Here is a 15915-nt window from a genome sequence, read left to right on the forward strand (position 1 = left end):
GGCAGGGGGGCAGAGGGGCAGGGGGTAGGGGGGCAGGGGGGCAGGGGGGCAGAAGGGCAGGGGGGCACGGGGGCAGGGGGGCAGGGGGGCAGAGGGGCAGAGGGGCAGGGGGCAGGGGGGCAGGGGGGCAGAAGGGCAGGGGGGCAGAAGGGCAGGGGGGCAGGGGGGCAGGGGCCAGGGGGGCAAGGGGGCATGGGGGCAGGGGGGGCAGAGGGGCAGGGGGCAGGGGGGCAGGGGGGCAGGGGCCAGGGGGGCAGAAGGGCAGGGGGGCAGAGGGGCAGGGCGTAGGGGGGCAGGGGGGCAGGGGGGCAGAGGGGCAGGGGGGCAGGGGGGCAGGGGGGTAGGGGGGCAGAAGGGCAGGGGGGCAGGGGGGCAGAAGGGCTGGGGGGTAGGGGGGTAGGGGGGCAGAAGGGCAGGGGGCAGCGGGGCAGAGGGGCAGGGGGTAGGGGGGCAGGGGGGCAGAGGGGCAGGGGGGCAGGGGGGCAGGGGGTAGGGGGGCAGGGGGGCAGAGGGGCAGAGGGGCAGGGGAGCAGAAGGGCAGGGGGGCAGGGGGGCAGGGGCCAGGGGGGCAAGGGGGCATGGGGGCAGGGGGGGCAGAGGGGCAGGGGGCAGGGGGGCAGGGGGGCAGGGGCCAGGGGGGCAGAGGGGCAGGGGGGCAGGGGGGCAGAGGGGCAGGGGGTAGGGGGGCAGGGGGGCAGGGGGGCAGGGGGGCAGAAGGGCAGGGGGGCACGGGGGCAGGGGCCAGGGGGGCAAGGGGGCATGGGGGCAGGGGGGGCAGAGGGGCAGGGGGGCAGGGGGGCAGGGGGGGCAGAGGGGCAGGGGGGCAGGGGGGCAGAGGGGCAGAGGGGCAGGGGCCGGCCGCGCACACCCCCGCCCGCCCCGCGAGCGCCTGTTAAGCCACGCTGCGGTCTCGGCGCAGAGCCACGTGCCACGTGTCCGCACAACCGAGCGCCTACAGGTTTAGCCGTCGAGGGAGGCCGGGAGGGGGCGTGCGTTAGTGTGCAATCAGCAGGGTGCGCTGCGGGGGTGAAAATCGCGCGGGGAGCAGGCGGGAGGGCGCCATCTCGGCGGCAAAAGGCGGCAGCGCGGGCCTTCGGCCGCGCCTCTTCCCTGTGCGGCCACCGGGAGGCGCGCCCGGCCCGCGGGAGCTCCTGCGCGGGGCGGGGCGGGGCCGGGCGGGGCGGGGCGGGGCAGCCCGCGCGCGCGCGTCGCCTTGGAAACGGAGGGCGCTGGCGCCGCGGCGGAGGGGGTGGGCCGGGTCCCCTGGCGGCGGGCGAGTGCGGACTGCGGGCCCCTGCAGAGCCTCCGCTCCCGGACGCCGTGGAGGGCGGTAGCGGGACTGGCGGGCCTCCTGCCTCGGCCCCGACCCCTCCCGTCCGGCACCTGAGGCCCGACCTCCCCGCCCACCCCCGCCAGTCCCGGGGCCTGCCCTGCGCCCACGGGGGCCTGGGTCGCGCCCTCGGGCGTCCTCCCCCGGGCCCTGCTCCGGGACCGTTGGAAGCCGCCGGGAGCGCTGCTCAGACGCCCACCTCTCTTCACGCAGGACACAGAACCCGAAGATCTTTTGATCTGACCAAAATATTAACCGCCTTGCAGTAGAACCCCCGGGTGTGTTGCTCGTTTGCCCTTCTAGATCTTCCATTCCCGGAGGGCAGGATCTGAATTTGATTCAGGTTCGTAACTTTTTTTTTTTTTTTTTCCCCAGAAAGCCCCATATTATTTTTTTTATAATAAATTGATTTTTTATTGGTGTTCAATTTGCCAACATACAGAATAACACCCAGTGCTCATCCAGTCCAGTGCCCCCCTCAGTGCCCGTCACCCAGTCACCCCCACCCCCCGCCCTCCTCCCCTTCCACCACCCCTAGTTCGTTTCCCAGAGTTAGGAGTCTTCGTGTTCTGTCTCCCTTTCTGATATTTCCTACCCTTCATGCCCTCACCTCACAGGCAGCCTCTAGCATACAGTAGATGCTCAGTAAACCAGTTCTTCCATTTGTTTGGAGCTTTATTGCTTGACAGTACTTCCAAAGTACTTGAGCTTCCTTGATAACCCTGGGAGGAGGCAGGAAAGATGAAGAGAACTCAGGATCAGGGGGTTTAGAGGCTTGTTTGGGGTTATAAAACTGATAGTGGAGGGGCTAGGACTAGACTCAAGCCTTGCTTGGCTTAGTGTTCTTAGCACATTCCCAGTCTTGTGAATGCGTTTTGAGTGAAGACTCACACCCCCTTGCATCCTTCTCAGTACCAGTACACAGCCCTCCCCTGTGGGTACTTTCTGAGTGGCCTGAATGTTGTTGATGGCCTTAACCCTCACTCTCTCAGTCCATAGATTGGCTTCAGCTCCCCGCCCTGGATGCTGCAACATCCTTCTTTTACAATTCAATTTCACACTACCTTGCTTCTTCAGTCCCCTTCTCACTCCATGATTAACTCTCTGTTAGACAAGAGAGAGTTGAGGAGGAGGATGAGAGGTGGAAGATGTCTCATTGAAGGAAAAAAGTATATACATAGATATGTTTCTGTGAAGGCAGAGAAGGAAAATAATGAGATTGGGTATTTATCATTGTGTGTGTGATAACCGCTCGTGGATTTCCTTATTGCCACCCCAAGACCTGGCTCCAGCAGATCTTTTTCATAATCACCACTGTTATTTGATGATAGAAACTTTTTTGTTCTCCACCATCAGAGTATGAAAATACTGCATGCATTTCCATAATCTTCACAATATTCTTTTCATGATTATGTTTCTTTTGTGACATTTCTAAGCTTGAAGGACAGAAGGAGTTGGGGGGAAAATGTAGTTCTGGTTGCTAGATAAGTTAGTATAAGATAGTGCTTTTCAAACTATGTTATTAGCAATTCTGGATCAGAAGATAGACCAATTATTAAGCTAAGAATCCAGTATAATTTGGGAACTGCAGTTCAGAAATGTGCTACTGACCAAAGGATTTGCGCTGGCAAAGAAAACATGTGGCAATGTAATGTAAATCATCAATTAGGCAAGTGAAAGTTGTCACTTATCCAGATATTTTATTTATTATTTTATTTATTATTATTAGTGTCATTTATCCAGATATTTTATTTATTATTTTTTAAAATATAAGGTACATTAATAATAGTTAACTTTATTATTATCTTTTTTTATTTTAAATAGGCTCTACACCCAACATGGGGCTTGAACTTACAACCCTGAGACTAAGCCAACCAGGCACCTATATCCAGATATTTTTAAATACTTCAATTTGAGTATATGGTGGTTTAACAAGTATCTCCAAACTGGCTGTGTTTTACTTTTTAAAGCTATTTTGGACTGTATATACATAATCTATACAAAAGGAGGACTGAATTTGTTTGAAACTAACTTTTAGGTGATATTCTCACTACTAAAAGCCTTTAAATGAATTTAGAGTTTTTTTTTTTTAACATACACTGAAGAACACTTTTTAAATATTTAAAAATTGTATTAAAAATATGTTCTACCATAAGAGAGTATTTGCATTTAAAAGTGATTTACTAGGACACCTGGGTGGCCAAGTGGTTGAGCATCTGCCTTCAGCTTAGGGCAAGATCCTGGAGTCCCAGGATCAAGTCCCACATCAGGCTCCCTGCGTGGAGCCTGCTTCTCCTTCTGCCTGTGTCTCTGCCTCTCTCTCTGTCATGAATAAATAAATAAAATCTTAAAATAAAATAATAAAATAAAAAAATAAAATAAATAAAATAAAATAAAATAAAATAAAATAAAAGTGATTTACTTTCAGGGCCCCCTGGGTGGATCAGTCAGTTGAGCATCCAACTCTTGATCTTGGTGCAAGTCTTGATCTAGGGTTGTGGATTTGAGCCCCACATTGGGCTCCACGCTGGGCGTGGAGCTTACCTTAAATAAACAAACAAACAAACAAACAAACATGATTTACTTTCTAAACTAAGGATATGTACGACATTATGAGCAAATAAATAGGGTCATTGGTAAAGAAAGTGAGTACACATGATTTGCAAGTCAGTCATTCAAATTAGACATTTATTGAACATCTAGTTTGCATCCATGGAAGATCCTGGCCTATGTTCCAACATATATTTTTTGAAAGTCCAAAGATGAAGTGATTAGTTATTATTCAGTATTAAAGGAGTTGTATTTTGTTGAGAATGAATGCCATGAATGTTTTCAAATATATACTGCAGTTAACACTGTAATGAGATATTATTATATTATTATTGTTGTTGTTTATTAGAGTTACACATTTATAGGTAGGTAATAGCAGAGCCAGGACTAGATAGATTTCAAGACTTCCAACACCCACATAGAGATCTTTTAACTAAACCATACTCTCAACCTCTGATGGAATCTTATTCAGAACTTCTGCTATTACTAATGCTATTAAATGAATATCTTCCATTTTAATCTACATTTATATAAAAACATTGGCTAATCAACATCAGAATCCATTCTAAATGTCTGGAAACGTATCAGGGCAGAGCTGCCATCCCTCCCAGCCTCCATAAAATTCGGAAAGAGTCAGTAGGAGGCTTCTGGATATTCGTCCCAAATGAAAAAGAGTCATGAGGAACCTTCTAGATACTGAGCTAGGATCCTGAGAATCCATTTTTTTGTTTTTTGGATAATTTTGCAGAGTAAAGTAAGACATGGGTTAACAGTACATTTGAAGAATGTGGCTATTATATGTCCATTTTTTTCCAAACAGCCTACTTACTTTTCAGTGAAAAGCACTTGGGGAATATATTTTGAAACATTTTCTGATGGGAAATGATTATGGAGTGGGCTCTGACAAGGCTGGACACCCAGTCTTCAAACTCAGCTTCCTCACCTGTCCTCCCACCACAACGTATATTGAAAGCCCAGTGTTGGGAAGCCTGGGTGGCTCAGTGGTTTAGCGCTGCCTTCAGCCCAGGGTGTAATCCTGGAGACCCGGGATTGAGTCCCACGTTGGGCTCCCTGTATGGAGCCTGCTTCTCCCTCTGCCTGTGTCTCTGCCTCTCTCTCTCTCTCTCTCTCTGTGTCTCTCATGAATAAATAAATAAAATCTTAAAAAAAAAAAAGAAAAAGCCCAGTGTTGGGAGAGGAAAAACAGGCACAGAAGGTCACCCTGTAGTCACGATCTTGGGAGCATTCATTACATGCACAATCTTTCTAGTCTTTTAAAGTTGCTCATTATTTTTTTGAAGTTCTGCTGGAGTATATTTCTTTGTCTGAGTAGCGATCTTGTCTCTTCATATTTTAAAATTAAGGGTCAGGTAAAGTGCCATGCACAGAGCAGGCACTAAATAGATGTTTGCAGTTACTGGCAAACAGATCAAGTGTCCCTCTGTCAGGAATTATTCTTTGTGAAACCTTCCTGAAAGGTAATCACATTATTTTGTGAGTTTTTTTTCTAGGATTCTCACCTTTTGCTGAGATAGAAATCCTCTAGGTGGTCAAGAACTGTAAATCCTTGTAAATATTTATGAAAATCCCCATTGTTTGTAGGACATTATCAAATGTAGAAGTACTTAGTACTTTCTGAAGTAATGTCATTAGCTCATTGCAAGAATGCATCTATTAAAAGGGCAACCGATGCGTCCTAATTTTCTGAAAAATATATAAAACAATGAATCTTAATATAGTTTTTGCATAAATCATTTGTGCTTAATGGATCCACATTTTCACTCATGTTTTATTAAAGTCCTTTGTCATGAGCCTCAGTTACGTAACTATGCTTTAGTCAGAGAGTTTAGCCAGGTAACTGAGGTAATTGAGCACGATGAGGTCATCCCCCCTCCCCCAGCACCAGATGGGTACTGTAGGTGGAAACTTTAACACTTGATCTCTTCCATATGACTCATAAAGAGAACTAGAGAACTAGAGATCGAAGTTAGCATTTGTTTTAACTTTTAACTGAAATATTTATAATAAAAATCACTGTCGAACAGTAACTGTTGTGAAATGAAACACTGGTCAGCATGCTATCTTTTTGTTCAATAGTCAAGTTAAAAACTCTAATTCTAAAATGGAAAATAATATAAAAATTCAACTCTGCATCTAAAACAAAAGAAAGCAATTTTTTCTCAACTGAGAAGTTTCTGTGAACTACGATGGTATAAATGACACATTTTGGTGTGTAGATTATGGAATTATTCTCAAGATTTTCATATCTGAGAAGATATCACTTAATATATCACTGTCTTAATGTGCTAATTTTTTTGTTTTATCACCTATATGCTTTTTAGTTGGGAAGTATTATAGTATGTTTCCATTCATGCATACTGGAGTCTGTTAGAGTATAGAGATGAACACATTTTGGCTGGAAAAGAAAAGGGTCAGACATAAAGACTGAGCCTTGATGGAGGTCTAGGTATGCAAGCATCATGTCTAGGAAAACATGTTTCACTTCAGAGAGATTTCCCACTGTGGATCTCAGTGATCTATGCAGATTACCGATTCAGTGACCTAAATCATTGATGAAGGTTGACAACAGCAAATCACACAGATTAGTTTTTCCACATATCATCATACTTAGCAACAGGCAGACATCCTCTGCTTTTCAGTTACCTGAAGTTTGAAGAAGCGTGATCTGGAGTTTAACTAAAGGGGCATAAATACCTAACTAAGCTCTTTCTGTATGTCAGCCACTATGCTAGGCGCTTTAAATATTAGCTTATTTAATTCTTACGACAGCTTTTAAAGTAAGGGTTTTTTTCTCTCACTTTACAAATGATGAAACTGAAGCTCAAAAAGGTTAATCTACTCAAGGTTCCATTGACAATAAGTGGTGGATCTGGGATTTAAACATGTCTGCCTGTTGGGGTGACTGGGTGATGGGCACTGAGGGGGGCACTTGGTGGGATGAGCACTGGGTGTTATGCTAAATGTTGGCAAATTAAACTCCAATAATAAAAAATAAATTAAAAAAAACATGTCTGCCTGATTCATCCATCCATTTTTTCATCTGACAAGGATTTATTGTGCATCTGTGTGGGGAAATAGAGTAATGCACAAGAATTATATCATCCCCACTTTCATGGAGTTTCCAGCCATCTAAATAAATAATTGTAAAGGCTACATTCTTTTTTTAAATATTTATTTATTTATTCATGAGAGAGACAGACTGAGAGAGAGAGAGGCAGAGACACAGGCAGAGGGAGAAGCAGGCTCCTCACAGGGAACCCGATGCTGGACTCGATCCCAAATGCTGGGATCATGACCTGAGCCAAAGACAGGCGCCCAACTACTGAGCCACCCAGGCGTCCCACAAAGGCTATACTCTTTCTACCATACCCAATTACTAATATTTTGAAGTTTAGGAACTCTTTTTTTTGAGATTAATGGAAATTAAAAGATAAAAATCTGTTAAGGGAGACTATGTAATCTGAAAAGAAGTACTTTAGTACCTATACAGAATCCAAGAAGTATTCCTGTTTATAAATCTTTGAACGGTGAACCTGATTTTTCACTTTTAAAATGTATCATTTTTGACAATTTTTTTACTATTGATTAAAAAGCAATTAATAGCTGATGAGCGGTTACTGTTAATAATATTATTATTACTATTATTTTGCATTTGTAAACCTTTTAGCCCCTTAAAAAACATTTGAATATGTGCTTTTATTTGCTCTTTATAACAATCCTGGCCAAACCTAATTCTTCTGGGCTCTAGTTTCTTGGTGTTCATAGAAAGTTGTACTTTTGTTTTATCTTAGTTTTAAAAAAATTAACAGACATTTCCTGAACTGCTACTATATGCAGTGCACTCTGCCAAACACTGTGGTGGAATAAAATGACTGAAAAAGTTAAGTCCTTGTTCTTAAAAATACTTGAGAGGGAAAACAGATGTAGATGGATAACATAAAGGGATGAGTCTCTTAGAAAGTTTTGGGTGGTGAAATGCTGTACCTGGGCATGGAACTTACCAGACTCAAGAATCTGTTGATTCATTATGTCCCAGCATTGTGGTAGGTAATAGGTCTGGAGACCTGGAGACCTGAAATGAAAAAAAACAAAAAAACAAAAAAAACAGTTCTAAATTAAGTCCCAGCAGTTCCTTATCTTGAGTAAACACAAGTAGAGGAGCAAAGACAGAATTTATTTACTTTTCCCATTTCTTTTCAAACAGGTATGCTTCTTACTAACTAAGCAACACAATGGATAACACAGCAAAAGCAAATAAAAAGGATGTTCAAGATGGGCCACACAAAGAAGTCAAATTGCCTACTAGTGAAGCACTTCTAGAATACCAGTAAGTTTCAATTATGAAATCCAAATGTTCCCATGTGTAAATGGAAATCATTGTTAAGATTCATATAACTCCAAATGGAAAGTGATGCGCTCAAAAGCTGTCAAGAGAGACTGGAGGTAGATTGGAAGCATAATTTCACTCTTGTGCTATGTGCATATTTTTAAAGTTTTTGAAACTTTGACTATAATATTTTTCAAGTAGTAGTAGTGAAACAGCATTCATTAATGTGGTTTGGCTTCCTCTCTCCCACCACTCTCCCACATACTGAATACACAGTTTGTATATAACAGCTGGCTGACTTACCTCATAAAATATGATTATGTCTAGAAGTATTGATGCTGATTTTTGGCTTATTAATAGGTTTATTGTAACATGGAATAGTTAGCATACATTTATAGAAGAGTTCATTTCTAGACATTCCAATGAGCATTATCTCCAATGGCTACAGATCAAATCCAAATGATACAATTATTTTTTTAAAAGATTTTATTTATTTATTCATGAGAGACACACACAGAGAGAGAGGCAGAGACACAGGCAGAGGGAGAAGCAGGCTCTATGCAGGGAGCCCAACGCAGGACCCGATCCTGGGACTCCAGGACCAAGCCCTGGGCCAAAGGCAGGCGCTAAAACTCTAAGCCACCCAGGGATCCCCCTGATATAATTATTTTTTTTTAATTTTTAAATTTATTTTTTTAATTAATTAATTAATTAATTAATTAATTTATGATAGACACAGAGAGAGAGAGAGAGAGAGGCAGAGACACAGGAGGAGGGAGAAGCAGGCTCCATGCCGGGAGCCTGACATGGGACTCGATCCCGGGACTCCAGGATCGCGCCCTGGGCCAAAGGCAGGCACCAAACCGCTGAGCCACCCAGGTATCCCCGGTAAAATTATTTTTAATGAAAATATTTCTTAGTGTCTCACTCCCAGGAGCTGGAGACAAAACTAGAGGTAATACATATTCTATGCTTATGTTTTATCCAATTCATAGATAGTAAATCCCTGATGAGATTTTGAACCTCAGTTTTTGGCACGAGGTAGGTTTTTAATGTATAAGTCTTAGGAAGTAAATGAATTCATTTCGGTCCTTTTCATATAAGAATGTACTTCATAACCCTCAACAAAGTAGGTTTAGAAAGAACATACCTCAATGTAATAAAGGCTATGTATGAAAACAGCTCATCTAACACCATACCCAGTGGTGAAAAACTGAGAGCTTTTCTCCTAAGGTCAGGAAAAAGATAGGGATGTCCACTCTCACCACTTTTATTCCAGAGTCCTAGCCACAGCAATCAGACAAAAAGAAATAAAAGGCATCCATATTGGTAAGGAAGAAGTAAAATTTTCACTATTTGCAAATGACATGACGCTATATATATAGAAAAATACTAAAGATTCCACCAAAAACCTACTAGAAATGACAAAATCAAGAAAGTCACAGGATACAAAATCACTATATAGAAATCTGTTGCATTTTTATACACTAATAATGAAGCAGTAGACAGAGAAATTAAGAAAGCAACCCCATTTACAAATGCCCCAAAAAGAATAAAATAGCTAGGTGTAAGCTTAACAAAGGAGGTAAAAGACCTGTACTCAGAAAACTATAAAACATTGATGAAAGAAATTGTAGGTGATGCAAACAAATGGAAAGATATTCCATGCTCATGAATTAGAAGAACAAATATTGTTAAAATATCCATGCTACCTAAAGCAATCTACACATTTAATGAAATCCCTATCAAATTCCAATAGCATTTTTCACGGAACTAGAACAAATAATCCTAAAATTTGTATGGAACCACAAAAGACCCCGAATAGCCAAAGCAATCGTGAAAAAGAACAACACTGGAGGTATCACAATCCCAGATTTCAAGATATGCTACAAAGCAGTAGTAACCAAAACAATATGGTATTGGCACAAAAATAGACACAGATCAATAGCACAGAATAGAGTACTCAGAAATAAACCGATGCTTATATGATCAACCAATTTTCGACAAATGAGGCAAGAATATACACAATAGAAGAAAAAGAGATCTCTTTGATACATGGTGTTGAAAAACAGCACAACCACATGCAAAAGAATGAAATTGGGCCACCCTCTCACATCATACATAAAAATAAGCTCAAAATGGATTAAGGACTTAAGTGTGAGACCTGAAACTATAAAAATCCTAGAAGGGAGCATAGACAGTAATTTCTCTAACTTTGGTCATAGCAACATTTTTCTGGATATGTCTCCTGAAGCAAAGGAAATAGAAGCAAAAATAAACTATTGGGACTACATCAAAATAAAAAGCTCTGCACAGCAAAAGAAACAATGAACAAAACTAAAAGGTAACCTACTAAATAGAAGATACTCACAAATGACATCCAATAATGAGTTAGTATCCAAAATATATGAAGAACTGATACAACTGAACACACACACACACACACACACATGCACAAATCCAATTAAAAATTGGCAGAAGACATGAGCAAACATTTCTCCAAAAAAGATATTCAGATGGTCAACAGACACTTGAAAAGATGCTCAACATCACTCATCCATCAGAAAATGCAAATCAAAACTACAATGAGATATCACCTCACACCTGTTAGAATGGCTAACATCAAAAATACAATGATGTATTTTTTCCTTTCTTCATGTGAAGAAAAGGAAAATCATCCACTGTTGGTAGGAATGCAAACTGATCTAGCCACTGTGGAAAACAGTATGAAGGTTAAAAATAGGGATCCCTGGGTGGCGCAGCGGTTTGGCGCCTGCCTTTGGCCCAGGGCGCGATCCTGGAGACCCGGGATCGAGTCCCACGTCGGGCTCCCGGTGCATGGAGCCTGCTTCTCCCTCTGCCTGTGTCTCTGCGCCTCTCTCTCTCTCTCTCTCTCTCTCTCTATCATAAATAAATAAAAATTAAAAAAAAGGTTAAAAATAGACTATTCTACAGTTCAGTAATTACACTACTCAAAAAATACAAAAAACACTAATTCAAAGGGATACACACACCCCTATGTTTATTGCAGCATTATTTACAATAGCCAAACTATGGAAGCAGCCCAAGTGTCCATCAATAAATGAATGGATAAAGCAGAATGGATAATATATATATGTATCTATATATATATTTATATACAGTTATACACAATATATGTATATGTTTATATGTTCATTATAATATATATGTATATGATTCAGCCAGAAAAACTGCACTGGAATTAAAATTTTAAATATATATATATATATATATATATATATATATATTTAAAGTATGTACTTCATTCATGCTTTTACTGAACAAATACTTGAATGTTTACCAAGTCCAAGGCAAGTGCTGGAAGAGAGCAACAAACAGATCACCTAGTTCCTGGCCTGATGAGGCATGGGAGGCAGATATTGGACAACTACTTCAAGCTTTAAAAAAAATTGCATAGCTACAATTAAGACATTATGAAAGAAAAGTGTAGGGTGTTGTGCGACAATTTAAAGGTCTTGATATGGTCAGAGGGGTCAGGAAAAACTTATTTGAGAAAGTGACATTGCAACTGATCTCTGGAAGAGGAACAGTTGTTATGGAGACATAGAATGGAGGAGAGAAAGGCTTATGGAAAAGATGCTGGGGTAAGGGAGAGCTTTTCACAGTTCAGTAACTGAGAGAAGGCAGAAATGTGGGAGAGAGGGTAGGAGCCACCTGCTGCCTATATATAGGCAACTGTCAGATCAGCCAAGCCCTGTGGAACATGTGGGATTTGGGAATAGGAAATTATTGGAAGGGGGAACAAGGCTGAAAGTGCAGAACCCGTGATGCTGGTGACTAGCCTGTGATGCTGGCCCTTAAGAGATTTGGGGTTCTTTGGTTTTCTGTTTTTTAGATTTTATTTTTATTTATTAGAGAGAGAGAGAAACAGAGACAGTGAGAGAGAGCATGCGCAAGGGGAGGAGCAGGGGGAGAAGGAGAAGCAGACTCCCTGCTGAGCAGGGAGCCTGATGTGGGGCTCCATCCCAGGACCCTGGGATCATGACCTGAACCAAAGGCGGACGCTTAACCAACTGAACCACCGAGGCGCCCCAATAGTTTTTTTTAAACATTCAGAGAAAAATCCATCTCCTTATTCTTGAGAAACTCCAAATCTACCTGTCTATTCTTTTTAGAGGACAGTGAGTGAATGGGTCAGAACACTAAGAGAGAAACACCCATGGGAAGGGACTTTCAACAAAGTTCCCTTTTATTTTCTACTTGAGACATTAAGTTATAACCAGAAACTACATGCACTCATCTGTCAGCATAACGGAAAACTTGTTCATCTCATCTTTGGAGAGGTGGACAAAAAGCCAGGCTCTGTGAATACAACCTGGTCTCTAACTTGTTCCTATGGTTTACACTGATGACATCCAAATATAACTGTTTCTTTCTCTTCTAGGTCAGCCAGAGGCCAGTATTTCTATTTTTAACAGAGGTTTACAAAGAGACAAACATTTAAAAATTCTCATGACTAATGCAAGATGTAAATCGAACATCTTACGTTTTTGTTCTCTCCTTTGTTAAGACTAAATAAATAATCTCATGGACTGAAACAGTCAAGGCCTTGCTCTACCATGCTCTGCTAGTTACACTTGACTCACTCCATGTGTTCCCAAGCGACAGAACTTTTGTCACATGACAAATAACCAAAACACACCCCTCACTTTCTGAGAAAAGATTGACCAAATATCCTGTGGCAGCATCTTATGTTTCTCTTATATAATCTCATCTAACAAAGAGCTGGGAGCACATAGTAGGTAGTCAATGATTTCTGGACAACTAAACATTTTTTTTTAAAATCTGTCCCAAGAATATAAGGTCATGATCCTCTATGGTTGTTTGTGAAGAGCTGAGACTGCCAATGCAAAATCTATAATCATCATCTCTAGGTAATTGTGGTTTTATTTTTTCCTTTATATTTGCTTTCCCCATAGTTTTCTACAACGAGTATGAATATAGATATAGAAATAGGTGTAGATATGATTATAGGTTAAAAAATAGATACAAGTATACATTTTTTAAAAAACATTCAGATTAGGGGTGCCTGGGTGGCATAGTCGGTTAAACGTCTGACTCTTGGTTTCAACTCAGGTCATGATCTTGGGGTTATGAGAATGAGCCCCATGTCAGGCTCTGTGCTCAACTCAGAGTCTGCTTGGGACTCTCTCTCCCTCTCCCTCAGCCCCTCCCACACCATGCTTTCACTCTCTCTGAAAAAAAAAATAATAATCCAGATTTATTTGTTTTCCTTCTCAGAATTTTCAGTTAAATTGCCTGGAGGGAAAAAGTTGACACATTAATAACATCTTAATAATTCAGAGAAGGAAGGGGAAAAGTAACCCATTGTATTACTAACCATTTCATATCACTGTGCTTTAGAATAGTGTATCCTTTTCAAACTGCTTTAAATGTATTATCTCATTAGTTTATCATTGCATTTGCTTCAGTACTTAGTACTGACACTTTTAGTGTCACATGTGCACTACCATGGCACCTAAGGGAGATATGAAAAGAAAAAGGTACATAGAGAACAGTGAGACTTGAATTCCCACAGTGGCTAATAGTGTTGAGTTCTAAAGTGCAGTTTCATCTTCATGAGACCCATGGAAGTTGAAGTAGATTCCAAGGAAAGGCTCAACTGACTTAGACCTACACCTACCATGTGAGCCACAGTTGGGGCAACAAAGTCACCAAAACCTTTAGGGCAAGTCAGAATTGCCCCTGAGGCCTGCTGGTACTCTTAGATCTTTCTGAACTGCTCACAAGGAACATAAGACAAAGCCCCAGGTCATTTGCTCCTGACTGCTCTAAGTGGAGGGGTGATAGATTAAGTGTAGGATTGCCAGATACAGCAAATAAAATTATAGGATGCCAAATTAAATTTGAATTTCAAATAAATGGGAAATATTTTTTAGTATAAGTGTCTGCCATGCAGGATCTGGGGTTGGGGCTGAATGCAGTCTCCAGAGCCATCTTTGCACACTCAGTCATCACCAAGGAAGCCTCTCAGCTGAAACCAGGAATAAGTCTGTTAACCAGACCATGCAAAGACTCAGTCACAACCAATGGACACCATATACTTGAGATTCATTTGCCTGCTTCAGCCATGCAGAAAGTGAATTAAGTTACCATATTTATAATCGTATAATTTGCATGAATTTGCATAAGCCTTTTTTCAGATAATTCTCATTTACATTATTTTAATTTTTCTCCTTAAAAATGGGAGATAGAGAAGGCACTCTTTCAGAATTTTTGCACACCTAAGCTTTATTTTTTTTTAAAGATTTTATTTATCTATTTGACGGAGGGAGAGAGAGAAAGAGCACAAGCAGGGGAAGCAGCAGAGGGAGAAGGAAAAGCAGGCTCCTTGCTGAGGGGGGAGCCCTATGTGGGGTTCCATCCCAGGACCCAGGATCATGACCCAAGCAGAAGGCAGACACTTAACCGACTGACCTACCCAGATGCCCCCACATCTAAGCTTTAGGTGGGAAGTAAAAAACATGGTTTATATCCACTACTGTTTGGAAACCACCTGTGCATAGTAGTCCCTTCTGTTTAATATCCTTATCATAGCCTGTTATTTCCCCCATAACAATAGGTAAATAATATGCTTGGGTGTTTACTTCTTTATTGTTTAGTGAAATGTAAGCTCCTTGGGGGCAAGGATCATGGAAGTATTGTTCCACACTATCTCCATAATGCCCTAAACAATACTGGGCACAGAGCAGCAGCTCATTAAATCTTATTTGTGCTGTATGTGATTGTCTGTGTGACTGCATGAAAGGGAACAATGATCAATGTAAAATGCAGAATTTTGGAACTGAAAAAATATAGAGCTCATCGCCTTCAATTCTCTTACTTCCTGAAAAGTAAGGCATGGCCTAACGAGGTTGAGAGTCCTTGGGCAGTCAGTGGAGAAGCAGTACTGAAGTCCAAGTTTCACAGTATCCAAACAGAGCACTTTTGCCACTAAAGGAATTGCTTGTTTTGTTTTTATGGTGCATTTTCTCATCATTGAGAAAGAAGGAGATTTATTTTACTCTGTACTGAATACACAATGTCACACATATAAATGATATTTTGGAGGAAGGGCTGAGGATATAAGATTCAGATTCAACTGAAATTTCCTAAGCACCTACTTTACCCTAGAAACATTCACATACAATTCTTATTTTAATCTTTAAAGGATTAGAGCTAGGTATTGTTATCACCACTGACAGGTTGGAAATTGATGCTCAGAGAAGTGACTTGCCTGAGATCATATAGGTAAGAAGTGACAGGAATGTGATGGCAAACAAGAGTCTCTCATTTTGTAATGACCTCTAGGTTCACTACACCATACAGGTGATGTATTTTTGTTTTGCCTTTTTTTTTAAGATTTATTGATTTATTTATTCATGATAGACATAGAGAGAGAGAGAGAGGCAGAGACACAAGCAAAAGCTCCATGCCGGGAGCCCAACGTGGGACTCGATCCCGCGACTCCAGGATCGCGCCCTGAGCCAAAGGCAGGCACTAAACCGCTGAGCCACCCAGCGACTGTTTTGCTTTGTTTTAATGGAGGCAAGATGTTTATGTGAAGCTGTTTCCACTGTGTTACTTTGGTCTCAGATTTATTTATTATTTTTAGGATTTATTTATTCATGAGAGACACACAGAG

General features: G+C 41.9%; 1 protein-coding gene across 5 annotated transcripts in view; it reads left to right on the forward strand.

Moving 5' to 3' along the window:
• The first annotated feature begins 1276 nt into the window (after positions 1 to 1276).
• CCDC83 (coiled-coil domain containing 83) overlaps positions 1277 to 15915 on the forward strand; it is a 48538-nt gene continuing 33899 nt past the window's right edge. Inside the window, exons 1-2 of one of the 5 annotated variants that reach the window (XM_072794937.1) lie at positions 1277 to 1673; positions 8106 to 8228. In XM_072794937.1, coding sequence (XP_072651038.1) covers positions 8134 to 8228 — 95 coding nt within the window. In that variant the 5' untranslated portion in view covers positions 1277 to 1673; positions 8106 to 8133. Of the gene's footprint in view, positions 1674 to 8105; positions 8229 to 8961; positions 9108 to 13065; positions 13145 to 15915 lie in introns of those variants that run through there. The other 4 variants (XM_072794934.1, XM_072794932.1, XM_072794936.1 and 1 more) reach the window with 4 other exon arrangements.

This window comes from Canis lupus, chromosome 23, assembly GCF_048164855.1.
Source record: "Canis lupus baileyi chromosome 23, mCanLup2.hap1, whole genome shotgun sequence".
In the NCBI taxonomy this organism is placed as follows: domain Eukaryota; kingdom Metazoa; phylum Chordata; class Mammalia; order Carnivora; family Canidae; genus Canis; species Canis lupus.